General features: G+C 42.4%; 1 protein-coding gene across 1 annotated transcript in view; it reads left to right on the top strand.

Annotated features, from left to right (window-relative positions):
- The first annotated feature begins 1,280 nt into the window (after positions 1 to 1,280).
- The window catches only part of scfd1 (sec1 family domain containing 1), a 169,418-nt gene continuing 143,506 nt past the window's right edge, over positions 1,281 to 27,192 (top strand). The window contains exons 1-5 of the mRNA XM_048538268.2: positions 1,281 to 1,368; positions 21,006 to 21,076; positions 21,584 to 21,672; positions 22,920 to 23,010; positions 23,149 to 23,271. Coding sequence (XP_048394225.1) covers positions 1,338 to 1,368; positions 21,006 to 21,076; positions 21,584 to 21,672; positions 22,920 to 23,010; positions 23,149 to 23,271 — 405 coding nt within the window. The 5' untranslated portion in view covers positions 1,281 to 1,337. The remainder of the gene's footprint in view (positions 1,369 to 21,005; positions 21,077 to 21,583; positions 21,673 to 22,919; positions 23,011 to 23,148; positions 23,272 to 27,192) is intronic.

Here is a 27,192-nt window from a genome sequence, read left to right as displayed (position 1 = left end):
GCCAGTTCTGTTTTTTGGTTGCACCTCAACACTCTCGATCTTTGGGCATTCAGAGCAGGGGCCTGTGGGTAGTTTGGAGGCTGTCCTCCTGGGTATATGCCTAGGCTTGGCCAGGCTGGCTATCAGCAGGTTATTCCAGGACGTCATCTCTGCCAACTGTTTTTCCCCTTTCTGCAGTTACATTCATACCTAGGTGTCATCGGAGAGGGAGGACACAATGTCCACCAATGCTCACTAGCCCTTTAGAAGATACGCTGTGGAAGATACTGTGCTTTATCTCCCGTCCAACTCCATTATGCCATAACCCTTCCTGTTCTTCCTGAATGTCCCTCACTTTTGATTGCTTCCAAAATGTTTCCCCAATTAGAAAATAGTCTAAACATGTATTTTTGCTGGAACGTGAATAGTTGTGATCCTGATACAGACGCTTGCAATTTCACTAGTTACCTGCTTACAGTACTGGAAAAGTCCCCTTTATCCCTACTGTCTGCTTTCTGACAGACAGCCAACCTCTGTCAATGTCAGTACCTCACCCCTAACACCATGCTGCTCCTCCTGACAGGCTTCTAAACAGCACCTTGTCAAGGGCCTTCTGGAAATTGAAACAGATTACAAGCATTGGCTCTCATTTGTTTAACTCATTTGTTATCTCCTCAGCAAATTCTAACAGATTTGTTGTGCATGACTTCCCTTTCACAAAGCCGTTGATGACTCAGTTCTATTTTAGCATGCACTTCCAAGTACACTGCAATCTCATCCTTAACAATGGACTCTGAAATCTTACCAACAACTGAGGTCAGGTTAACTGACGTATAATTTCTCTTCTTAAACAGGGTTACTACATGAGCTATTTTCCTGTCCTCTTGGATCCTCCCTGACTTCAGTGATTCCTGAAAGATTTTGTTGAGAAAACAGATTTGAAAATTATGAGAGATAATGGGAACTGCAGATGCTGGAGAATCCAAGATAATAAAATGTGAGGCTGGATGAACACAGCAGGCCCAGCAGCATCTCAGGAGCACAAAAGCTGACGTTTCAGGCCTAGACCCTTCATCAGAAAATTATGAATAGTGTTTCCGTGGTCTTCTGGCAAACATCCAGAATGCACAACATCCTGTTTGATGTCAAACTGTCACTTAATTCAAAGTGGAATTATGCAAGTGGAAGTCTGCTTACGCGACCACAACTGACACTGCTCACTGGCCCAGCGATTGGAATCATTACGGTAAAAGACAACCACGGCACACAGGGGCCCGACTATGTGGATCATTACGGTGCCGCGCAGGCTCTGAGTCGGAGCTGCCACGTCATCCGGAGCAACGTCAGACGAATCCAAGATGGCGGCGTCCGTGCGAGAGAAGCAGATCGGTGAGTAGCCGCTTGACAACAGCTGTTGTTGTGATTACACAGGCGAAAGATTGGAAACTCCGGCATTCCTGATAGGTCGCTGTTATGTGTGCAAAAATAAAAGACCGGCAGGTTGGCCGGGTGCCGTGTCAAGCCGAAGAAACCTCGGTTGTAACAAACTGGGATTGATGATCTGGCTATGAACCCAGCGGTCGATGGGGATCTTCTGGTGTTATCAGTATCAGGCGTTTGTCACTCTTATTTTGCTCTGCCTTTTCTCAAGGCACTCATTATTTATGTAGAGGAATGGTCTTGCTCTGAAACAATGGCATCTGTGTGTCCACAGCGAAAACAATATTGTTCTGGCCCACACAGTTTCTGCGTTTAAAAAGAGATTCAGCGATGCATGTCGCAATGGTATCTGGTAATTATCAGTTAATTGTTCACAAATAATTAAAATGTTTGATAATATCCATATTTTTAACTGATTAAAATTGGGGCCAGTTTTCTTTTTTCATATCCATGTTAGGATCTAGGTAGGATAAACGTCCCTCTAGTTTCTCGGTTCCCATTATGACCAATGCTTTCTCTATATTAGACTTAGAATACAGAAGAGGTATTTACTAGGCATTTTGAGTACAAAATTGATTTGTTATGGAAAAAGAAAACTTAATCTATGAAGTGTATAATTGCTGAACGCGGTTTGAGAACTAAACATTTATTCCTCTAAATAGCCTGGTTAAAACACACATCAGGCAAAGGAAAACGAAGAAACAGGATTTCTCTGCAGATTCATTTTTAAATGAAAAAAAAATCACTTCTGCCAATAAGTCTTACCATTTTTCCTTCAAGAACTAAGGTATTCATATGGCTGTTGGTCTGACACTCTGGTGCACCAAAGACAGCTATCACTGAACATATGCAGTTGCCACAGGGGAACTTAGCAGATCTATTCAGGGAAAATCAAAATTTTCTCACGCAAGATCAGCTGGATGTGGGCTCCAAAAAGCACAATTTCAAAATAGTGGAACCCACTTATGACTGAGTTGAGGAGAATTTTTATTCAGAAGGTTGTAACTTTTGGAATTCTCTGCCCTAAAAGGGTGTGGAATTTCGGTCACTATAAATGTTCAAGGTAGAGATCAACAGATTTCTAAATAATCGTTAATGTAAAGGGATGTGGAGATAGTGTGGGGAAAAGGCATTGACATGAATAATCGTCCTTGATTATATTGAATGGCAGAGGAGGCTCAACATGCTGAGTGGTCTAATCCTATTTCCATGCCATACCATACTTGACTGACAGGAAGGGCTCTTCAGCTGAATTGGAAGACTTCTTTCCTTCAGCTTTTTTTCCCAATTGAAATTCAAACAAACAATCTCCAGGAAGAACTAGCAGCCAATCAGTAGTACAAACAGTACTTCTTTTTCCCCAAAGAGGTTTCAGATAAACCAGATTGGCAATTAGCTGGCACTGTGCAGTTTCCAAGAGTGACTAATTTAAAAAGAGTTCCAAAAAAGTCTCATTCACCTTTTAAAAATAAAACAGTTCAGGTATCTCCACAATCCTTTCAACTCAAGTCAGCAAATTACTAATTATGAAGTCTTCATAACAGCATTTATATAAGCATACCCACACCACACAATTGAGACCATCTGTTATACCAAATGATTATCTAAGAACAAGTAGTTCCTCATTGTAATGACTTGCGTGAATCAAAAAACTGTCACTTGAGTACTTCAGTATTGTAGTCCAAATACACCTTTCATTAAAATGGTCCAAAAAGGCAGATTATCATTCTATTCTAACTGTTTCAGCTCTCTACATGATGGCACAGATTATTGCTAATCTAGCCATCAAAGTTTACTTTTAGAAGATAACCTGATGCAGAATATAATGCTTTTGTTTTGTGGACAACAGTTCATGAGATTCAGTTGGTGATTGAAATTAAATACAGAAACCTAAGAAAGAGGGGCAAAAGTAGACCATTCTTCCCTTTGAGCCACCTTTGCCATTCGTGTGATCATCCAACTGAGAGGTCTGTTCCTGTTTCTCCCTAATATCCTTGATCCCATTAGACACAAGTGCTCTCCAACTAATTCTTGAAATCATATAAAAATTTGGGCTTGACGGCTTTCTGTGGTAGTGAATTCCATAAGCTTAGCACTCCCTGGGTGAAGACATTTCTCTTCATCTCAGTTCGAACTGGTTTTATCCACATCCTTAGACTGTGACACTATTTGGTTGGTGTCCTGGATTAGATTTTAATGTTTCTGTATTTGAGCAAGTTCTGTGGTCTGAGCAAAGCACATCATAGTACGTTATCAAGGAGAGGGACACACTTGTAACATACTCTCGTTGTTTACAATTTAATATGTCTAAGCAAAAACTGGCTCCATTTGAAAAGTGCCAGTAACCTGTTTGTAACCACATGATAGTTATTTATTGTTTTATGCTAAAAGCTGGATAAAAGTAAGTTAGTATACATAGAATAAATAACATTGAAAAATAGTTTTGAAATTGAAGCTTGCTGTGAATATTTGCATTTTTTGAGGTTCCTGGTATGTACTAATTAACTTTGTTAAGATATATCTTTCATGTATAAATTACAATTGCTGAGAGACAATTCCGTTAAAGTTATTTAGAAAGTCAGTGTCCTGTCTACAGCCAAAAAGTATCCCTTTCATTATACTAATTAAGTTTCCATTTCCAGTTCAACATTAAATTCTGAGTTTACTATTTATAAAAATGCTTGTATTACTTTGTTTTTTTAGGATATCTTTTAGTTTTTTTTTGCTTCAATAAGTTCAAAATAAATTTAAAATTTTCACAATTCCATTAGAGACTAATAACTTTTAAAAAGTTAATACAACATTGGTTAACAAATACAACTGAAACATGTCTGAAACATTTTGACGGAATGTCATGCTTCTGGTTAATTTGTCGAATTAAAAGAACAGTCCTGCAGTTACTTCCATCTCCCAAACAAAGGCTCAATTTTGAAATAAAACACAAAGTCCTGGAAAAACTTAGCAGATCCGGAAGTAACTTTGGAGAAACATGCTCACACTTAGAGTCTGATATGACCCTTCTTAAGAACTAATTAATCATTAGGATTTAAAGGTTCAGTTCTTCCTCCTATTGCAGGTGGAAATCCTTTCAACAGTCTGAACATTTTCCTGGATCTGATTACAGCCAGCAAAACCAACCCTGACAACTCACCATTCTTTCCATTTTCAAGAGTCTTGCCTTTTCTGTTCCTTTTCTTTTCTGTTCCTTTTCTTCTCAAGCCCTCAGAAGCACCTTTTTTATCTTGACACAAAAGTTCACACTGCTTTTTCACAGAATTAGCTCCTTTGTCTCTATCTTAGTTGCTGTTTTATTTTACTGTGCAATGCTGCGAAAAGTGGTTAAACCATTATCTGACTTCAGAGAATTTTTGTTCGAGTAGATTTCCTTATGACAACCTCATCACATGATCACTTTGTGCCTAAGCTGAGGTGTTTACCCAGCATTTTCTGTCTTGCTTTGAGTTAATGGTACATTTCAAGTTTTGCAAAATTCAGCATTTTGTGATGTACCCAACCTGATCCCACCCCCACACCAAAAATGGAAATAAATGACCAGTGTAGGGGGTGATCAGAGATAATGGGAACTGCAGATGCTGGAGAATCCAAGATAACAAAATGTGGGGCTAGATGGACACAGCAGGCCAAGCAGCATCTTAGGAGCACAAAAGCTGATGTTTCGGGCCGAGACCCTTCATCTGAAAAGGGGAATGGGGAGAGGATTCTGAAAAAAACAGGGAGAGGGGGGAGGCAGACTGAACCTGGATCGAGGAGAGGATAGGTGGAGAGAAGAGTATAGGTAGGGAGGGGATAGGTCAGTCCAGGGAGGACGGACAGGTCAAGGGGGTGGGATGAGGTCTGTAGGTAGGAAATGGAGGTGTGGCTTGAGGTGGGAGGACGGGATAGGTGAGAGGAAGAACAGGTTAGGCAGGCGGGGATAAGCTGGGCTGGTTTTGGGATGCAGTCGGGGGAGGGGAGATTTTGAAGCTGGTGAAATCCACATTGATACCATTGGGCTCCAGGGTTCCCAAACGGAATATGAGTTGCTGTTCCTGCAACCTACAGGTGGCATCATTGTGGAACTGCAGGAGGCCCAGGATGGACATGTTGTCGAAGGAATGGGAGGGGGAGTTGAAATGGTTCGCGACTGGGAGGTGCAGTTGTTTAATGCGAACCGAGCGGAGGTGTTCTGCAAAGCGGTCCCCAAGCCTCGGCTTGGTTTTCCCAATGTAGAGGAAGCCACACCATGTACAGCGGATGCAGTATACCACATTGGCGGATCTGCAGGTCAACATCTGCTTGATGTGGAAAGTCATCTTGGGGTCTGGGATGGGAGTGAGGGAGGTGGTGTGGGGACAGGTGTAGCACTTCTTGCTGTTGCAGGGGAAAGTGCCGGGTGTAGTGGGGTTGGAGGGGAGTGTGGAGTGAACAAGGGAGTCACGGAGAGAGTGGTCTCTTAGGAAGGCAGACAAGGGTGGGGATGGAAAAATGTCTTGGGTGTTGGGGTTGGATTGTAGATGGCGGAAGTGTTGGAGGATGATGCGTTGTATCCGGAGGTTGGTGGGGTGGTATGTGAGGACTGGGAGGATTCTCTTTTGGTGGTTATTGCGAGGGCGAGGTGTGAGGGATGAGGTGCGGGAAATGCGAGAGACACAGTCGAGGGCGTTCTCGACCACTGCGGGCGGGGAAGTTGCGGCCCTTGAAGAACGAGGACATCTGGGATGTGCGGGAGTGGAATGCCTCATCCTGGGGGCAGAGGCGATGAATTGGGAATAGGGGATGGAATTTTTGCAGGAACGTGGATGGGAGGAAGTGTATTCCAGGTAGCTGTGGGAGTCGGTGGGCTTGAAATGGACATCGGTTTGTAGGTGGTTGCCTGAGATGGAGACAGAAAGATCCAGGAAGATGAGGGATGTTTTGGCCATGGTCCAGGTGAACTTGAGGTTGGGGTGGAAGGTGTTGATGAAATGGATGAACTGTTCGAGCTCCTGTTGGGAGCATGAGGCGGCGCCGATGCAGTCATCAATGTAACGGAGGAAAAAGTGGGGTTTAGGGCCAGTGTAGGTGTGAAAGGGAGACTATTCCACATAACCTACAAAGAGGCACGCATAGCTTGGGCCCATGCAGGTACCCATGGCCAATCCCTTAGTCTGTGGGAAGTGGGAGGAATCGAAAGTGAAGTTGTTGAGGGTGAGGACGCGTTCGGCTAGGTAGATGAGGGTGTCGGTGGAGGGGGACTGGTTGGGTCTGCGGGACAGAAAGAAGTGGAGTGCCTTAAGGCCCTGGGCAATGCAGGTGTATAGGGACTGGACGTCCATGGTGAAAATGAAGTTTTGGGGACCGGGGACTTGGAAGTTCTGGAGGAGGTGAAGGGCGTGGGTGGCGTCATGGACGTAGCTAGGGACTTCTTAGACCAAGGGGGAGAAAATGGAGTCCAGATAGGTGGAGATGAGTTTGGTGGGGCAGGAGCAGGCAGAGACAATAGATCGACCAGGGCTGGCGGGAGAATTAGTGTTTTGGGTCCGGTTACTCTTCTTCAGAACTGATTGTAGCTAAGAAGAGGTGGCATAAAGGCTGAAGATGGGTGGGGGCTGCAAGAGAAGGTGAGGACTGAAATATCAGTGGAGATGGAGCCCAGAGAGAGATCAGCAGTTGGCCTGATAAGGGAATGGATAATAGCAAGCTCAGGAGAAAGGAAAAATACTCAAGGGGGCCATTACTGCGTGAAAAAGGGTTGTTTGTAACGAAAGCCGCCCATGGGATAATGTGGCCTGGGATGTTGGGTAATGAAAGGACATGGAAGAATGTATTCATGCTCTAAAACTATTGATCTGAATATCGAGTTCTGAAGGCTCCTGAGTTCCCAAACAGAAGATGAAATGCTGTTCTTCTAGCTTGCGCTGAGCCTTAGTGGAGCACTGCAACAAGCCCTTGACACGGATGTTAGCCAGGGAATATGGTGGTGTGTTAAACTGGCAAGCAGTTGGAAATTCATGGCCGTTTTTGCAGACAGAATGTAGGTGTTTTGTAAAGTGGTCACCTTGTCTGCATTTCATCTCACATTGTAGAGGACACCACATTGCAAACAACGAATGTAGTAAACCAAGTTGAGCAATAGAGCAGTTTTTGTGCCGCCTTCGCCTCCACGCTTACTTCTTCAACCGGGAACCTAACCCTCCCTCCACTGACCCCTTCACCTGCTTCCAACACAAGTCCTCCTCCTGACACCACCCTCAGGCCCCCTACCCTCCCTCGAACTCTTCATCTCCAACTGCCTTCGAGACATTAATCGCCTCAGCCTCTCCACCCGTCTCACCCACTCCAACCTCTCCTCTGCAGAACGGGCAGCCCTCCGCTCCAACCCCAAACTCACCATCAAACCCGCTGACAAGGGTGGCGCAGTGGTAGTATGGCGCACTGACCTCTACATCGCCGAGGCCAAACGCCAACTCTCCGACACCACCTCCTACCACCCCCTTGATCATGACCCCACCCCCGAGCACCAAACCATCATCTCCAACACCATTCATGACCTCATCACCTCAGGGGACCTCCCACCCACAGCCTCCAACCTTATTATTCCCCAACCCCGCACGGCCCATTTCTATCTCCTTCCCAAAATCCACAAACCTGCCAGCCCTGGTCGACCCATTGTCGCAGCCTGTTCCTGCCCCACCGAACTCATCTCCCCCTATCTGGACACCATTTTCTCCCCCTTGGTCCAGGAACTCCCTACCTACGTCCGTGACACCACCCACGCACTCCACCTCCTCCAGGACTTCCAATTCCCTGGCCCCCAACACCTCATTTTCACCATGGACGTCCAGTCCCTATACACCTGTATTCCGCATGCAGATGGCCTCAAGGCCCTCCGCCTCTTCCTGTCCCACAGGCCTGACCCGTTCCCCTCCACCGACACGCTCATCCGCCTAGCCGAACTCATCATCACCCTCAACAACTTCTCTTTCGATTCCTCCCACTTCCTACAGACAAAGGGGGTGGCCATGGGCACACGCATGGCCCCCAGTTATGCCTGCCTCTTTGTAGGTTACGTGGAACAGTCCCTCTTCCGCACCTACACAGGCCCCAAACCCCACCTCTTCCTCCGTTACATTGATGACTGTATCGGCACCGCCTCTTGTTCCCCAAAGGAGTCGAACAGTTCATCCACTTCACCAACACCTTCCACCCCAACCTTCAGTTCACCTGGGCCATCTCCAGCACATCCCTTACCTTCCTGGACCTCTCAGTCTCCATCTCAGGCAACCAGCTTGTAACTGATGTCCATTTCAAGCCCACCGACTCCCACAGCTACCTAGAATACACCTCCACCCACCCACCCACCCTCCTGCAAAAATTCCATCCCATATTCCCAATTCCTCCGCCTCCGCTGCATCTGCTCCCACGATGAGGCATTCCACTCCCGCACATCCTAGATGTCCAAGTTCTTCAAGGACCACAAGTTTCCCCCCACAGTGGTCGAGAACGCCCTTGACCGCGTCTCCCGCATTTCCCGCAACACATCCCTCACAACCCGCCCCCACCACAACCGCCCAAAGAGGATCCCCTCGTTCTCACACACCACCCCACCAACCTCCGGATACAACGCATCATCCTCCAACACTTCCGCCATCTACAATCCGACCCCACCACCCAAGACGTTTTTCCATCCCCACCCTTGTCTGCTTTCCGGAGAGACCACTCGCTCCATGACTCCCTTGTTCGCTCCACACTGCCCTCCAACCCTACCACACCTGGCACCTACCCCTGCAACCGCAGGAAATGCTACACTTGCCCCCACACCTCCTCCCTCACCCCTATCCCAGGCCCCAAGATGACTTTCCATATTAAGAAGAGGTTCACCTGCACATCTGCCAATGTGGTATACTGTATCCATTGTACCCGGTGTGGCTTCCTCTATGTTGGGGAAACCAAGCGGAGGCTTGGGGACCGCTTTGCAGGACACCTCCGCTCGGTTCGCAATAAACAACTGCACCTCCCAGTCACAAACCATGTCAACTCCCCCTCCCATTCTTTAGATGACATGTCCATCATGGGCCTCCTGCAGTGCCACAATGATGCCACCTGAAGGTTGCAGGAACAGCAACTCATATTCCGTTTGGGAACCCTGCAGCCCAATGGTATCAATGTGGACTTCACCAGCTTCAAAACCTCCCCTTCCCCCACCGCATCCCAAAACCAGCCCAGTTCGTCCCCTCCCCCCACTACACCACACAACCAGCCCAGCCTGTCTCTGCCTCCCTAACCTGTTCTTCCTCTCACCCATCCCTTCCTCCCACCCCAAGCCGCACCTCCATTTCCTACCTACTAACATCATCCCACCTCCTTGACCTGTCCGTCTTCCCTGGACTGATCTATCCCCTCCCTGCCTCCCCACCTATACTCTCCTCTCCACCTATCTTCTTTTCTCTCCATCTTCGATCCGCCTCCCCCTCTCTTCCTATTTATTCCAGAACCCTCACCCCATCCCCCTCTCTGATGAAGGGTCTAGGCCCGAAACATCTGGTTTTGCGCTCCAGAGATGCTGCTTGGCCTGCTGTGTTCATCCAGCTTCACACTTTATTATCTTGGATTCTCCAGCATCTGCAGTTCCCATTATCACTGAGCAACGTGCACTGGTTCACCTGGAAGGTGTATCTGGATAGTGAGAAGGGAGGAAGTAAATGGGCAAATGTTACATTCTGTCACAGGGGAAGGTGTCATGGAGTGTGGGGGAGATGTCGGTAGTGGAAGAGGAGTGGACCAGGGTATCCTGGAGGGAACAGTCCCTGCAGAATGCTGACAAAGAAGGGGATGGGAATATGTGTCTGGGAGTGGTAGTAATGGCAGCTTATGATCTTTTGGATGTGAATGCTGGTGGGATAGAAAGTGAGGACCGGATGACCCTGGTTCTGGGAGGGGAAGAGAAGGGATGACAAAAGAAGTGCAGGAAACGGCTGGGGAATCCTTAGCTGAGAAAGTAGGTGGACAGTTCACAGGCCACCCTACAGATGTTGGCATCATCAAAACATGTATGATGGAGATGGAGAAACTGGGAGAATGGAATGGAGCCTTTCCAGAAAGCGGGGTGTGAGGATGTATTATTCAAGTAACTGGGAGTCAGTGGATTTGTAATGGATATTGGTGGCCAGCCTGTCCTAAAAATAGAAACAAAAATGTCAAGGAAGGGAACAGAGGAGTCAGAAATAGACTAGGTGAAGGTGAGAGCAGGGTGGAAATTGGAAGCAAAACTGATTGATTGTTTACAGTTCCAGATAAGAGAGTGAAACAGCGCTGATGGCATCATTGACGTACCGGAGAAAGAATTGTGGGGAGGGACCCGAGTAAGATTAGAACAAGGTATGTTCCATGTACCCTGTATGGAGACAGGCGTAACTGAGGGCTATACAGGTGGCCATGACCTATACCTTAAAAGGAAATGAGAGGAGTTAAAGGAGAAGTTATTCAAATGAGGACAAGCTTGGCCAGGTGGAGCAGAATGGTAATGGATGGGGATTTCCTGGAATGTATGAGGGTTGGTTTTCTCAACCAATGTGTCAAGGAACCAACTGGAGAGTAAGCCATCCTGGACTGTTTATTGTGTGATGAGAGAGAATTAATTAGCAACATTATGGTACCAGATCCTTTGGTGAAGATTGACCGTAATATGGTAGAATTCTTCATTCTGGTGGAGAGTGATATAATTAAATCTGAAACTATGGTCGTGAACTTTAAGAAAGTTAACTTTGATCGTACAAGTTATGCATTTGCTTGGATAAGCTGGCTAAGGATACTTAAGGGGTTGATGATTAATAGGAAATGGCAGACATCTAAAGAACATATGGATGAACTTTAACAACTGTTAATCCCTATCTGGTGTAAAAGTAAAACAGGAGATATGGTACAACCATCTTCAAGGGAAGTCAGGGATAGTGTTAAAGGAGGCATATAAATTGGCCAGAAAAAGTAGCAAAAATGAGGACTGGGAGAAATTTAAAATTCAGCAGAGGAAGACAAAGGATTTAATTTGGAAGGGAAAAATAGAATATGGAAGTAACCTTGTGGAAAACATAAAAACTGACTGCAAAAGCTTCTGTAGATATGTGAAGAGAAAAAAACTGGTGAAGACAAATGTAGGTCCTATGCGATTAGAGTCAGGTGAATTTGTAATGGACAACAAAGAGATGGCAGACCAGTTGAACAATATTTGGATCTGTCTTCACTAAGGAGGACACAAGTAACCTTTAGGAAATGTCAGGGGACAGATGGTCAAACATGAAGGAGGAACTCGAGGAAATCCTTATTAGTCAGGAAATAGTATTGGGGAAATTGATGGGATTAAAACTCGATAAGTCCTCAGGGCCTGATGGTCTACATCCCAGAGTACTTCAGGAAGTGGCCCCAGAAATAGGGTAATTGGTGATCATTTTCCAGCTTTCTGTAGACTCTGGAAGAGCTCCAATAGACTAGAGGGTATATAATGTAACGTCACTCTTTCTGTTTTAAAAACAGGGAGAGAGAAAATGGGGGATTTTGGACCAGTGAGCCTGACATTGGTGGTGGGGAAAATGTTAGAGTCGTTATTAATAATGTAATAACTGAGCATTTTGAAAACAGTGACAGAATCAGTCCTGGTCAGCATGGATTCACTAAAGGAAAATCATACTTGGCAAATCTTCTGGAATTTTTTGAGGGGGTGACCAGTAAAGAAGCTTTTGACAAGGTTCCACACAAGAGATTAGTAATGAAAATTAAAGATCATCATATCAGAGGTAATGTAATATCATATGGATAAATATGAGGTTATCTGCTTTGATCACAGAAACAGGAATGCATATTATTGTCTGAATGGTCACAGTTTAGGAAAAGAGAGGTGCAACGAGACCTGGGTGTTTTGGTGGAACGATTACTGAAGGTTGGCTTGCAGTTGCAGCAGATAGAGAGGAAAGCTAATGGCATGCTGGCCTTCATTGGGAGATGATCTGAGTATCGGACTAAGGATTGTGTTGCTGCAGTTATACAATGCCTTGATGAGACCACACCTTGAGTATGTTGTGCAGTTTTGGTCTCCTAGTCTGAGGAAGGACATTCTTGCTGTTGAGAGAGTCCAGCGAAGGTTTACCAGACTGATTCCCGGGATGACAGGACTGAGATACGAGGAAAGACTGGATCGACTGGGCTTCTACTTAATGGAATTTAGAGGAATGTGGAGGTTATCTTATAGAAACATAGAAAGTACTGATGGGACTGGACAGGCTAGATGCAGGAAGAATGTTCCCAGCGTCAGGGAAGTTGGGGTCACAGCCTAAGAATAAAGGGTAAGTCATTCAGAATTGAAATGGAGAAGAATTTCTTCACCCAAAGAGTTGTGAACTTGTGGAATTCTCTCCCATAGGAAGCTGTTGGGGCCAGTTCATTAGATATATTCGAGAGGAAACTGGACATGACCCCTGCGGCTAATGGGATAAGGAGTATAGAGAGAAAGTGAGAATGGGATATCGAAATTGCTTGACCAGCCATGATCATATTGAATGGTGATGCAGACTTGAATGGTTAAGTGGCCTTCTCCTGCAGCTATTTTTTATGCACGTATCTCTGTCTGGGCAGTCTCGTTTGTGGATTTCAGGGAGAAGTTGGAATGCTGGCAGTATTGGGTCGGACAAGTATGAGTTTGGAGGCTGTTGGAAGGAGACCTCAGAAAAATTGAGATTAGTGACTGTTGCAGAAAAAGTAGCCTGACATTAGATGGTGGCATCAATGTCCACAGGGAGATAAGAGGACATATGTGAGAGGGAGATAGCTACTAGTGGGCGAGGGGACAGAGAAATTAAGGTGACCAATGTCATGTTAACCGTTCTCAAAGAACAAGTCAAATGCAGACAAAAGGCCAGAGGGAGGGCTGCAGGTGGAGGAAGAGTGTTGGAGCAATCTGTGGGATGGGGAGAGGACTTGTCAAAAGAAATAGGCACACGGGAGAAGGCAACAGAAGAAACATTCAAAGATGTTGATTCCAGCTTTTTCAGTCTCCTTTAAAGAATTTTTTTTTGTCTCATCATTATCTTTGAATACTGTTACTAACTGCTTTACAATATATATGTCATGTCTCTCCTACATTTTTAATTTGGACAATTTTAACTCTTTTGTGACTATTAATCTTTCCTTTTGAGTGCGATGATCCCATTACTTAAAATTACTAGACTGAATGTGTCTTTGAACACATCATTTATAAACTTTAATTCTTGAAATCAGATTGAAGAAAGTTGTTGCTTACATTTTTTCCAAGACAACTTCAATTTCAGAGGCTCAAAGATCTTTCCCGAGACGATTGGTGACAACAGTACCTACTCCCTAAGTTTTTTCCTAACAACAATCCATGCCATTAATTAGCAAATTAAGGATAACACCAGCAACTTCAGGAAAAGTAATGATGTCACATTTGAAATTATTTTTATATAAAGAAACAGGTAAATAATTTCTACTAAAACGTTTTTATTTCACAAATTTTCTGGAGACCACTTCCTGTTGTTTGATAATATCAGGGGCAGTGCTGATTTTATATCTTTAAAAATAACAATTGGCTTCTCTGCCTCAACAGTTAACAGTGGAGACACTTCACCGTTAAAAACTTCATAATTTCCAGTATCCTAATCCACTTTAGTGGATCAGCTTTACTCATTTGTTTGGTACTCTTGATGCATTCTCTGTAACCTTACAAATGCTACGGTCTTCTGTTTTCATTTCCAAGATTCAAAACAGAACAAAAGAGAAGTATGATAACAAAGTGTGTAGCTGGATGAACACAGCAGGCCAAGCAGCATCTCAGGATCACAAAAGCTGACATTTCGGGCCTAGACCCTTCATCAGAGAGGGGGATGGGGAGAGGGTTCTGAAATAAATAGGGAGAGAGGGGGAGCTGGGCTTGTCCCCTCCCCCACTGCATCACAAAACCACCCCAGCTCATCCGTCCCTCCCTAAACTGTTCTTCCTCTCACCTATCCCCTCCTCCCACCTCAAGCCGCACCTCCATTTCCCACCTACCAACCTCATCCGGCCTCCTTGACCTATCCGTCCTCCCCGGACTGACCTATCCCCTCCCCACGTATACTCTCCTCTCCACCTATCTTCTCCCCTATCCATCTTAGGTCCGCCTCCCCCTCTCTCCCTATTTATTTCAGAACCCTCTCCCCATCCCCCTCTCTGATGAAAGGTCTAGGCCCGAAATGTCAGCTTTTGTGCTCCTAAGATGCTGCTTGGCCTGCTGTGTTCATCCAGCTTCACATTTTATTATCTTGGATTCTCCAGCATCTGCAGTTCCCATTATTTCTGATCACAAAAGAGAAGTATGGCACAGAAACAGGCCCTTTGGCCCTCCAAGCCTGTGCCGGTCATCATGCCCTGACTAAACTAAAATAACAAAACTTCTGCCCTGATACCTCTTAAATGTCACCAATGTCCCTGCTTCCACTACCACCTCTGGTAGTGCATTCCTGGCTCCTGCCACTCTGTGTGAAAAACTTCCCTCGCACATCTCCCTTAAACTTTTGCCCTCTCACCTTGAACTGGTGCCCCCTTGACTTGAAATTTCAACCCTAGAACGGGGCCTCTGACTATCCACCCTGTCTATGCTTCTCATAATTTTATAGACCACTATCAGTCCTCCTTTCAGCCGCCGTCTTTTCAGTGAAAGCAACCCTAGTCTTTTAACCTTTCCTCATAGTCAATGCCCTGGAGACCAGGCAACATCCTGGTGAACCTTCTTTGCTCTCTCTCCAAAGCTTCCATGTCCTCTGAAAATGTGGCAACCAAAACTGCACACAATACTCCAAATGCGGCCTTAATAGAGTTTTATATAGCTGCAATATGTTTTGCCAACTCTTGTACTCCATTGCCCCAGCCTTTGAAGGCAAGCATGCCATTTGCCTTCTTAATCACTTTGGCCGCCTATGTTGCCACTTTTAGGGAACTGTGGACTTGCACACCCAGATCCATCTGTATGTTAATGTTCCTAAGAGTTCTGCTGTTAACAGTACAATTCACACCTAAATTTGATCCTCCAAAATGCATCACCTCACATTTGTCTGAATTAAACTCCATCTGCCATTTCTGTGCCCAATCGCCAATCTATTTTGTATCCTTTCACAATTGTGGGCATTATCAGCAAATTCACCTCTCTTTGTGTCATCTGCAAACCCTCTAATCAGACCACCCACCGTTTTCTCCAGATCATTTATATAAACTACAAACAACAGAGGACCTAAGACTGATCTCTGTCGAACACCACTGGTTACGAGACTCCATGCTGAAAAACACCCTTCTACCACTACCCCCTATCTTCTATGACTAAGCAAGTTTTGTATCTGTCTGGCCAGCCCGCCCCGAATCCCATGTGATTTTAATCTTTGTACCAATCTGCCCTGTGAGACTTTATCAAATGCCTTATTAAAGTCCAGATAAACGACACCCACAGCTCTTATCTCATCAATTATCTTTGTTACCTCTTCAAAACGTTTGATCAAGTTAGTGAGACATGACCTCCCCCGTACAAAACCATGCTGCCTGTCACCAACTAGTCTATTTTCTTCCAAATGTGCATATATCCTGTCCCTCAGCATCTTCCCCCAAGAGCTTCCCCACCACAGATGTGTCAGAGTCACTGGCTATAATTTCATGGATTATCCCTGCATCCTTTCTTAAACAAGGGAACAACATTGGCTAATCTCCAGTGCCCTGGCACCTCGCCAGTGATCAAGGTGGATGTGAAGATATCTCCGAATGCCTCAGCTGTTTCTTCCCTTGCCTCTCGCAACCTGGGATATATCCCATCTGGCCCTGGGGACTTGTCAGCCTTAATGCTATTTAGGATACCTAAATCTTCCTCCTTTAATATATTGACATTCTCTAGAGTATTCACGAACTCATCCCTGAGCTCAACATCAGTCATGTGCTTCTCCTTGGTGAATAACAATACAAAGTACTTATTAAGGATTTCTCCGACTTACTATGGTTTCACACAAAACTTCCTTCCATTGCCCGTGAGTGCACCTACTCTTTCATTGCTACCCTCTTCTAATATATGCATAAAAAGCCTTGGGATTCTCCTTGACCCTGTTTGCAAAAAACATTTCATGTCACCTTTTACCTTCCTAATTTTGTGCTTAAGTTCTTCTCTATAATCGTCAAGGACTTTGCCAGTTTGTAGCTGCCTAGATCTAGTGTACACTTCCTTTTCCCTCTTGACTAAACTGATGTAGTGTTTTGGGTTGAAGCACTCCTTAACACCAGTTCCTTGCAATATTCAGACCAGTCATGGTGACAGCAGCACCATCTCCCAGAATTCCTCTGAGTGACATCTCTGCTGCCATCTGATTCAATACTGTTCCTGGTGTCGATAAGTGAGGGTGCCCTGTTGCGATCCGCTCCCCAGTCATGGTGACTGCAGTGCCATCTCCCAGAACTCCACTAAAAGATGTCTCTGCTGCCCTCTGATTCGATCCCCTGTATGCACCACCTCTTTTTTATGAAATAATAATATGACTGCACTTCTGAATTAAGCTTATCAAACTGTCTTTTTGTGACTCTGCCTTTCCTCCAACCTCTACCATTTTTCTCACTATGAACAAGCTTCTTACACTGTCAGTTTTTCTTAACAAAGATCTGTTACTAACATGTTTGTGATTTAACTTACAGTCACCTGCCATTACTGCAGCCACTCTTATTTTCAAAACATTGTCATCTTCCAGGTAGACCTCACTCCCAATTTATGTTTGAATTTTTCTTTCAGAATTATTTTCCTTAAGATTTTCAAAATTTGGTGCAACTTTCATCAACTTACACCATCTACAAAACACCATTTCTTTTTGCCTAACAAACTCCCCAAAAATCTGACTGTTTTTCTTCTCTACATTTCTGCCTTTAAGCCTGTGACATTAATTCAAAGGCATTGAGAGCAGTAGTTTTCACATATAGCGCCAAACTACTCATCTGAAAGAAACGAGTGGACGTCCAAAGCTGTACCTCAAACAGACACTGCAATAAAATTGTCCAATTTCTGTAGGCCGCTGCTGCTTTGTAGCAATTTTCTGGAGTGTACTTCAACTTCCTTCTCACTGAATATAGGGTCTAAGCAAATGTTCATTGTCAAATTAAAACAAGGAATTAAATCTGAATCTTCCTGAAGTTTTACTAGCAATCCCATTCATATAGTCTAAGCAGTTCCTTGCAATTTAAAATTTGCTTATTTCATTTTCTCATTGTAATTCAAGGGTCACCCTTTCTTCCTCTTTGGAATCCTGTTTCAAGTTCTACCTTTCTCTTTCTCATCACAGTTTAAGTTTGCTTCATTTGCAATTGAAATCTGGGCTAACTCTTAACTCTCAGGATGGCACTTTCTCCTCAAGGTTCATGTGCTGAGCCAATATTTCAACAATCTTTGACCTCTTAATCTCTACTGTCAAGCAACAAATTCTTTCTCTCTCCATTGCCTTCAAATCAATCTTTGCAAACCGTTACAAGATACTAACAGACAGATCTTACTTCTCTTTAAAAACTACACAGCAATATAAATAGCCAGAGATAACACAGTGTAGAACTGGATGGACACAGCAGGCCAAGCAGCATCAGAGGAGCTGGAAAGCTGACGTTTCGCCCGTAGACCCTTCTTCAGAAATGGGGGAGGGTAAGGGGATTCTGAAATAAATAGGGAGAGTGGGGGAGGCGGGGAGAAGATAGGTGGAGAGGAGACAGACAAATCAAAGAGGCGGGAGGTTGGAGCCAGTAAAGGTGAATGTAGGTGGGGAGTTAGGGAAGGGATAGGTCGGTCCAGGGAGGACAGACAGGTCAAGGAGGCGGGATGAGGTTAGTGGGTAGGAGATGGGGGTGGAGTTTGAGGTGGGAGAAATCGTTAGGGAGGCGGGGACGAGCTGAGCTTGGTTTTGGGATGCAGTTGGGGGAGGGGAAATTTTGAAGCTTCAGATTCTCCAGCATCAGCCGTCCCTACTATCAATATAAATAGCCATGCAGGTTTTTCGTTGAATGCAGGAAAAGTAAATGTGAAATCTTGTTTGTATAAACTCTTGAACATTCCATAGGACCCATTTTACAGTCTCTGGATTCAGTCATACAAACGTTGCCAATTTGTTATGATCACCACAAAGACCTACAACTTTTAAAAAAAGTGAATTTCTCAAATAACCAGAAGCAAATAGCAGAATTTCACCTTTTAAGATTTTCACTGTAACAAAAAACTTAAAATCATGTTTAAGTAATTTATTTGAGTATTTTGATGAAGAAGTAGAGAAGGTTAGAGAGGCTAATGCTGTTTACGTGGTGCATGTGGACTTGTAAAAAGTCATTTGATAAAGCACTGCAAAGCAGACTTGTAGGCAAAGGTAGAACTCATGGAACAAGTGGATGGACTTGAAATTGGCTGAGGGACAGCACACAGATTCACGACTTATGGATGCTTTTTGGATTGCTGCAATGTTTATTGTGGAGTTTCCAGTAGATTGGTGTCAGGACCTCTGCATTTCCTAATATTATTCACGACCCAGCCCTTGGTGTACAGAGCACAATTTCAAAATTTGCGGAAGACACAAAACTTGGAAGTACTGTGAACTGTGAGGAAATTGTGGTAAACTTAAAAAGGACATGGACAAGTGGGTGAAATGCGCAGACAAGTGGCAGATGAAATTTAACTCTTAAAAAGCATGCAGTGATTCAGTTCATTAGAGAGAACATGGAGAGACAATACAAATTTAAGGGTACAATTCTAGAGGCTGCAGGAGTAATGCAATCTGGGAAAATGTGTACATATCATTGAATGTGGTAGAACAGGTTGAATGAGCAATTCAAATAGTATATTGGATCCTGGGCTTTATAAATAGAGGCATGGGGTGAAAAAAAAGGTTATGACAAACCTATAGCCCATACTCTCTCTGCTTCAACTGGAGTAGTGAAAAACAGGTCTTGACACCACACTTTTTTTTAAATAAGAATACGAAGCGATGAGAAAGGGTGCAAGAAAAATCATGAGAATGGTTCCAGATGAGGTCCTGTAATTACATGGGTAGATTAGAGAAGCTGGGACTGTTCTCCTTGGAGAAAAGCATGTTGAGAGAATATTTGATAGAGGTTATCAAAATCATGAGGGGACTGGACAGAGTAGGTAGAGAGGAACTGTTCCCATTGGTGAAAGAATCAAGGATCAAAGGGCACAGACATAGGTATTCTGCAAAAGAAGCACTGCTGAAATGAGGAAAAATGTTTTCACACAGCATGTGGTTGGAACTAGAAATGCACTGCCTGAGACTAGTGGAAGCACTTAAAAAGGAATTAGGTCATTATTTGAAAAAGAAGGGCTATGGAGAAAAGGCAAAGAAGTGGCAAGAGGTAAATTGCTCTTATAAAAAGCAAGAAGGTGGTATGTTGGCTCAGTGATTAACACTGCTGCCTCACAGCGCCAGGAACCCAGGTTCAATTCCAGCCTCAGGTGACTATTGAATTTGCACATTCTCCTCGTGTCTGCATATGTTTCCTCTGGGTGCTCTGGTTTCCTCCCACGGTCCAAAGATGTGCATGTTAGGAGGATTGACCACGCTAATTGCCCATGGTGTTCAGGGATATGTAAAGTAGGTGAATTAGCCATGGGAAATGCAGAGTTACAGGCATAAGCTAGGGGGATGGATCTGGGCTGGGATACTGTTTGGAGGGTTAGTATGGACTTTTGGGCTGACTCGCCTGTTTCCATACTTTGGGGATTCTATGGAAAAAAAGCCAGCATGGATGTGACAGACTGAATCCTCTTGTACTGTAACCATTTTATGATTTCAGTGCTAGTTTTATTGTATTGTGCTTATTATGCATTGTGATGAAGCAGTGTAAAATCAAAATGTACATTAAAATAAGCTGTACAGTGATGTGTATATCAGGTTTCATCTTTAGGTGCTTGAATAAATAAGAAATTAGTCACTTTTAGTGATACAGCATCTGCAAAGCCCTTTGATAGGTCTTTGTGTGTAGCTGCATAATATTTTTAGTTGCTGAAATGGGCAAAAGTCCTTTACCCTAAAGTGCTAAAGCTTTTGCTTTAAAATGTCAGCATTACTTTAACTGAGGAAACACTGGCAGTCTTGGAAGCAGTGGCTATGGGGGACTGTCAGATAGTTTATTGGAAATGCTTATGAGGATTGTACTATAGTTTGCCTATTGAATTTTACGTAATTGCAACTTGTAGGACACTGTGCACTTTACAAAACATGTGGATGGGGAAGAATAACTCTTTTGCTTTCTAGCTTGAAACAAACATTGTAAGGAAAGGAAATCTCCAAAATCAAATGGGTGGATGCAATTCATCAATTAACTAACTTTCACAAAAATAATTGCTTGTAATAAGAAGTTTCTGGTGATAGTGGAAGCTGAACCTCTTGTAATGTTTGCACATATTGTAGAAAATCATTTTTAAATTTGGTTTTGGATACAATTTGCGTACAGTAACTGTTAACAGGCTCCCTTATTTCATTAACTAATTGTTAATTAAGTTTTAAATATACAAAGGTGAAGGCCATTGATTGGAATTTTGCTTTATTTTGCAGCTGCTTTAAAACGAATGTTAAACTTCAATGTCATTCCAGTTAAAAACAGCACTACAGAGCCTGTGTGGAAGGTGAGGAAATGTTCTGTATACCTAAATTTCTAGCAAATGTATTGCTAGAGTGCTGTTGCTAAAGTTTGAGAGTGAAATCAAAGCAAAATACAGCAATTGTTGGAAATCTAAAACAAAAACAGAAAATTCTGGAGAAACTCAGCAAGCCTGGCATCAGTGGATAGAAACAGTTCATGTTTCAAGTCGGATAAGACTTCTTTAGAACTATTCTGGAGAAGTTATAAAGGACTTAAAACATTAACTCTGTTTTTCTCTCTTCACATATGCTGTCAGGCCTGATGGGTTTGTCCAGCACTTATTGTTTGTTTTCAAAACGTTTGTTTCTCTTTGCTGTATTTTAAACGGACTTAAGTGACCTATGAACCAATAACTCTCAGTTGCCTGCCTTTAAGATTTATGCATTTTTAGAAAACAATAATTAACATTAACAAAGTTCTGTGTGAGAATTCTATAATTTATATAAAAGCGGGAAATCTACTCTTTCTGATACAGCTGTTTCTTGTGCAGATTCTGATTTATGACCGAATTGGTCAGGACATCATTTCACCATTGCTGTCTGTGAAGGAATTGAGAGACATGGGCATCACTTTGCACTTGTAAGATGAATTTAACCTTGAATATTTAAAATGTAACCAGATCATGATGGACAATAATAATGTAAAACATAGAATAAATTCCTTTCAGTTTGGGAATACTTTAAATTGACCTGTGCTGCATTGTGTCCTTGTTACTTTAATTTATTTAGCTAACAGAATTAATAGTTACATTTGACAGCAATTTAGAAGCAGATTCTAAGTATATTTATGGAATTCTACACAATTGGCTCTAGAACTGGTTCTAATTTAAAATTGGCGCACATCAATCAGAAAGTTGTTTTGAATTTCTAGTTTTTTTAACAAGCTGCTATGCAAATGCTACCTTTGGTTCCCACCACAAACCCTGTTCCCTCTCCAACATTTCCATCTGTGCCAACTACATGGAGGTGACCATTTGTAGCTCTATATTTTGTTTGACCCTGAAATGACTTTCTAATCATCATCTGCCATTTCGAAGACTGTGTTTGTCCAACTTCATAACATTGTTTTACTCTTATCCTGCCATAGCTGTTCTGTTAAAATTCTCATTCATACCATTTTTATTTCTTGACTGTCCCATTGATGTCCTGAGAGGGTTCCCACTTTGTACCCTAATTTATACTTTAAGCCATCCAAAAACCTGTTGCCTGTGTCTTAAATCAGTCCAGATCCCATTCATCCATCATTCCTCTGCTTGTTGGCATTCACTGGCATTGTCACCTGACAAAACTCCAATTTTAATATTGTTTAAATAGTTTTTTAAAAATGTCTCCAAGGCCTGACCCTTCCCTATGTCTCCAAGTCTATGACCTTTGGTAATGCCTGAGTTTCTCCAACTTTTGCATCTTTAGCGCCTCTAATTTTAAGCACTGCACTACTGGTAGCTGTGCTTTCAGTTGCCCTGGCTAGAAACTCTGAAATTCCCTCACTAACTCTCTTCAACTGTCTCTCCTCTTTTAAGATGCTCTCTAAAGTCTACCTCGTTGATCAGCGTATCGTCATTCGCCCACCTTTTGTTTGGTGCCAAAAATGTGTTTTTTGATGTAACTCTTGACATTTTATTATGTTAAATGCATTAACGCATATAATGTTGAAAAACAAGTCGTAATGTTTGAATTGAAAATATATTTATAAAATACATCCTGTACAAAATCAAATTTTGATTTTCCAGTATTTGTATTTTTAAAAAAAAACACTTTTCTTTTGATAAATTTAGTATATATAGTGCAGTACGTAGTTTGACCTTAAGTTGCAGATAAATTTTTCAGGTTGTTGCATTCTGATCGAGATCCTATTCCAGATGTTCCAGCAATATATTTTGTTATGCCAACCGAAGAAAATGTTGACCGAGTTTGCCAGGTAATTAACAGATAATTAGATAATTAATGTGACTTTTATGGTTTCTGTGATGTAAAGTTTTAACTGATCTTGAATAACTGACTATTAAATTGCTATTAACTGATATCAAATTGTATAGAATCTGATTTATTTTTGTAGGATCTTCGGAACCAACTTTATGAGTCTTATTACTTAAACTTCATCTCAGCAATTTCAAGGAGTAAACTTGAAGACATTGCTAGTGCAGCTTTGAGTACTAATGCAGTGGCTCAAATTGCCAAGGTAAGATTATTTTATCAGCTAAAGACCTGATGCTTTGTTGTGGCCTTCTCCATTATTTTGTTTATTTCCTGAGCGTAACGGAATATGGAGACATAATGGTTCAAACCCAAAAATATCTCTTTTCATGTATGTTGGTATTTGCCTTATAAAATTGCCATTTATAAGCTGTTCAGCTGTAAGTCCTAAGTCTTGAGTGTATTCCTTGCAGTGCTGCTCATCAGCTGTGGGCCTGATCTGTTAACATTTGTTTAAGTGGGCCAAACAGGAGTTGCTAATCAAAATAATAGGACAATTTCTTTTGTGCTGTTAAATGACATATATAGCTGTGTTTCCATGACAGTTTATTTGGTGCAGTTAATTTGTGATCACTTAGCTCCATACAAATAGCATTTAAAACTTGCAAGGCTGTGGTTAAAATTAGAATATGTAATTGTACCAAGTGATGGGCTGGCTACAGTTGAATCGTATTCACTGTACAGCAAAGTTAAGATTTTAGTTTAATTATAACAGATATTTGTGCAGATTAATCACTTTGACATAATCACGTACGGCCAGATCTATTATATGACATAATTATGGAAGTTATCAAATTATTAACTGGGCTGAAATATTATACTTGCAAATTGATCTGTATAGCAGAATACATAATTTCTGATGCGTGGATGCATCCAGAAATTCTGGAAAGCTGCCAGTAGTTTGGAAAACTGCAAACATAACAACTGTGTTCAGGAAAAAAGGAAGAAAGAAAGCAGTGAACAATAGGCCAGTTGACAAAACAGCTTTCACTGGGACAATGCCAGAATTATTTGGGAAGATATAGCAGGGCATTTAAAAAATCTATAATTCAATTAAGTAGAGTCAGTATGGTTTTATGTGAAGAAATTATGCTTCATCAATTCATTGCAGCTCTTTGAGGATGTAACAAGCATAGTAGACAAAGGGGAAAAAATGAAATTGTGTATTTTCATTTCCAAAAACACTTGATTGATGAGGCACTACAAAAGAAAGACGCACACAGTTGGAGATCACCATTTATATTAGTATAGATAGAAGATCAGCTGACTGCTAAGACACAGAGTCAGGACAAATGGGTCACTTTCAGGTTGACAAATTGTAGCTATTGTGTTCATAGATCATAGATCTTATAATCCCTACAGTGTGAAAACAGGTCCTGTGGCCCAAAAAGTCCCCACCGACCCTCTGAGCATCCCACCCAGAGTCATCCCCATAACCCACCTAATCTACACATTCCTGAACACTGAGCAATTTAGCATAGTCAATCTACTTAGTTTACACATCTCTGGACTGTGGGAGGAAACTGGAGCACCTGGAGGAAACCCACTCAGACACAGGGAGAATGTGCAAACTCCACACAGACAGTCACCCGAGAGAAGAATCGAATCCGGTTTCCTGGCGCTATGAGTCAGCAGTGCTAAGCACTGAGCCACCATGCCGATCACCCAGTGTCCTGTCTTTAAGTTAAAAAAAATCGATATTTGACTTGAAATTTTCTGCAAATAATTTGCTTTTAAAATAGATTTTGAAAGGTTGCTAAGATGCTGTTGAGGGTCAGCTGACTTAGAATTTCTGCAACGACTCAAAGATGTCTCAGCCTCCTCATGGAGCGATTATGGTTGGAGTACTTTCCTTGAATGGGCTATCAAGATTGTGGAATTCATACCCGCAATTATGTGTAGACTTAGCCAAAACACATGTTTGACTTTGCATTTGCAAGTTTGAAACTTTGTAAAGAATAGGAATGATTCATCATAAGTAGGTGTGAATAACCCAACCTGTTTGCCATGGTGTAGTAATGAAATCGGACTTACAAATCACTCTAGGTGAACGTTAGAAGTATTGATTGGATAAATAAGAACTATGGATGCTGGAGATCTGAAACAAAAACATAAATTGCTAGTGGAATTCAGCAGGTCTGGCAGCATCTGCAGGGGAAAAAAGCAGAGTTAATGTTTTGAATCCGGTGTTTCTCATCAGAACACATGTTTTCTTTCTGCTTTCTTCCCACAAGTATTGATCAGATTTAGGGGCTGGTGGGCACCTGATTTTAACAACAAAGAAAATCTTCAGATGTCGTTACTTTTACTCCCAAGATCCAGGAAGAAACCAAATCAATTTTTATACAACAGCAAACAGGGCAGTGACATAAATGCCTTTTATAAACTGGAAACTGCAATATCTCAGTGTCTGCTAACCTGTTCCAGTTCAAGCCCACCAGTATAGAAAATAAGCATTCTAATAGCAAAGCACAAATTAACTGACATTTTGAATCTGTTGAAAATCCCATTTCCTCACGGAAATTCAGTAGTAGTCCTAATATATGACTGTGAGTGTTGAATTCTATTAGACTACCCGTAAAGAGTGCAAACAATTTTTCATCAGACCTGTGATACTTGCTTTTTATCCAGAACATGCTGAAAGCTAGAATTATAAACCAATCTTTTGCTTATGACGTGCAAAAAGTGCACTATTCTCTTTACCTTTTCCTCGAGTAATTGCTTAACTACTGAGTCAGTCATGTCGCCTTAATCTTTTGGAGTGAATGCTTGAATAAATAAATCCCTTTATTTAAAACCTTGAAAGCTGAGGAAGCTGGACAGGGTGGATGTTTGGATAAATTTGGGGACAGAGAAAAGAAATGATGCCGAATTTCAATCAGTGCAGGTTCACTTTTTTATTTTTGCTTTGTTAATTTATGGCATCACTGGCTGGGCCTGCATTTATTGTGTATCCCAAAATACCCAGCTGATAGTTAAGAGTCAAAACACATTGATATGGGTCTGGAGTCGCATGCTAGCCTGACATGCTAAATAAAGCAATTTCTTTCACTGTAGTACATTAGGGAACCAAATGAATTTTTCTCAAATCGACAACGGTTTCACAGTCATCATTTGACTCCTAACTGCAGATATTTTACAGTCACATTCAAATTCTTTCATCTGCTATGGCAGGATTCAAACCAGGTCTGCAGAACATTAGCTGGGTCTCTAGATTAATAGTCTTCCAATAAGGCCGCCACCTCCCCATTTTTTCTGGGGAACTGTGATTTGCAGATAATGCTGCTGTAATAATGTCATGTTCTTCTAGTTTGTGCTTTATTACTTTTTATACTTTAAAGATATTGCAATGTTTTTAAAGTTGTTCTAATTGTAGGATGTCACGCTCAGTTTCCTTCTGCTTTTTAATTATTCTTTTGCTCCTTGTAGCTTGCTACTTATTTCCTTTTTTATTCTCCTTCTCAAGTACTCTGTATCTACATTGCAGTGTTCTTGAAAGCGAAGCCTATTTGCCATCATTTTTCCTAAAATACCTGCGCCATTGTTGATTAGTATTACAATCTATTCATTAAATAATGACCTGTGGTGGGATGCTTAGCAAGGAGAAGTAGTATTGAAATGTGTTTTATTTGTCTTATTCACAAGACACCTTTAAGTTAATACTTCGGAGATATCTCAAGAAATATAGAAGACGAAAATTGTACAATTCCAAAAGTCTGGTAGGTTGATTGTCCTAAGTACATTTCACTAACAAAAATCTGTGTCAGTTTTAAAATGATCAATTGATATAGCAACAACAGATTTTAAAGAAAGAGGTAACAGTGTGGAGCTGGAGGAGCACAGCTGGTTAGGCAGGATCAGAGGAGCGGGAAAGTTGATGTTTCAGGCAGGACCCTTCTTTAGAAATGGGGGAGGGGAAAGGGAGCTCTGACATAAATAGAGAGTAAGTGTGGGGCTGGAGAAGGTAGGTTGGATAGTGACAAGTGAGTGCAGGTAGGCAGTGGTGGGGAGTGGTCAGAGAGGTGGGAGGAGTGGATAAGTGGGAAAGAAGATGGACATGTTGTGTCAGGTGAAGGAGGTGGGGATGAGAGGGAGAGTAGCTCATGGGATGAGGCTGGAGGTGGGG

The sequence above is a fragment of the Stegostoma tigrinum genome, chromosome 10, assembly GCF_030684315.1.
Source record: "Stegostoma tigrinum isolate sSteTig4 chromosome 10, sSteTig4.hap1, whole genome shotgun sequence".
Classification (NCBI taxonomy): domain Eukaryota; kingdom Metazoa; phylum Chordata; class Chondrichthyes; order Orectolobiformes; family Stegostomatidae; genus Stegostoma; species Stegostoma tigrinum.
The sequence above is the reverse complement of the archived record's forward strand: the minus strand, read 5'-3'. Positions and strand labels throughout refer to the sequence as shown.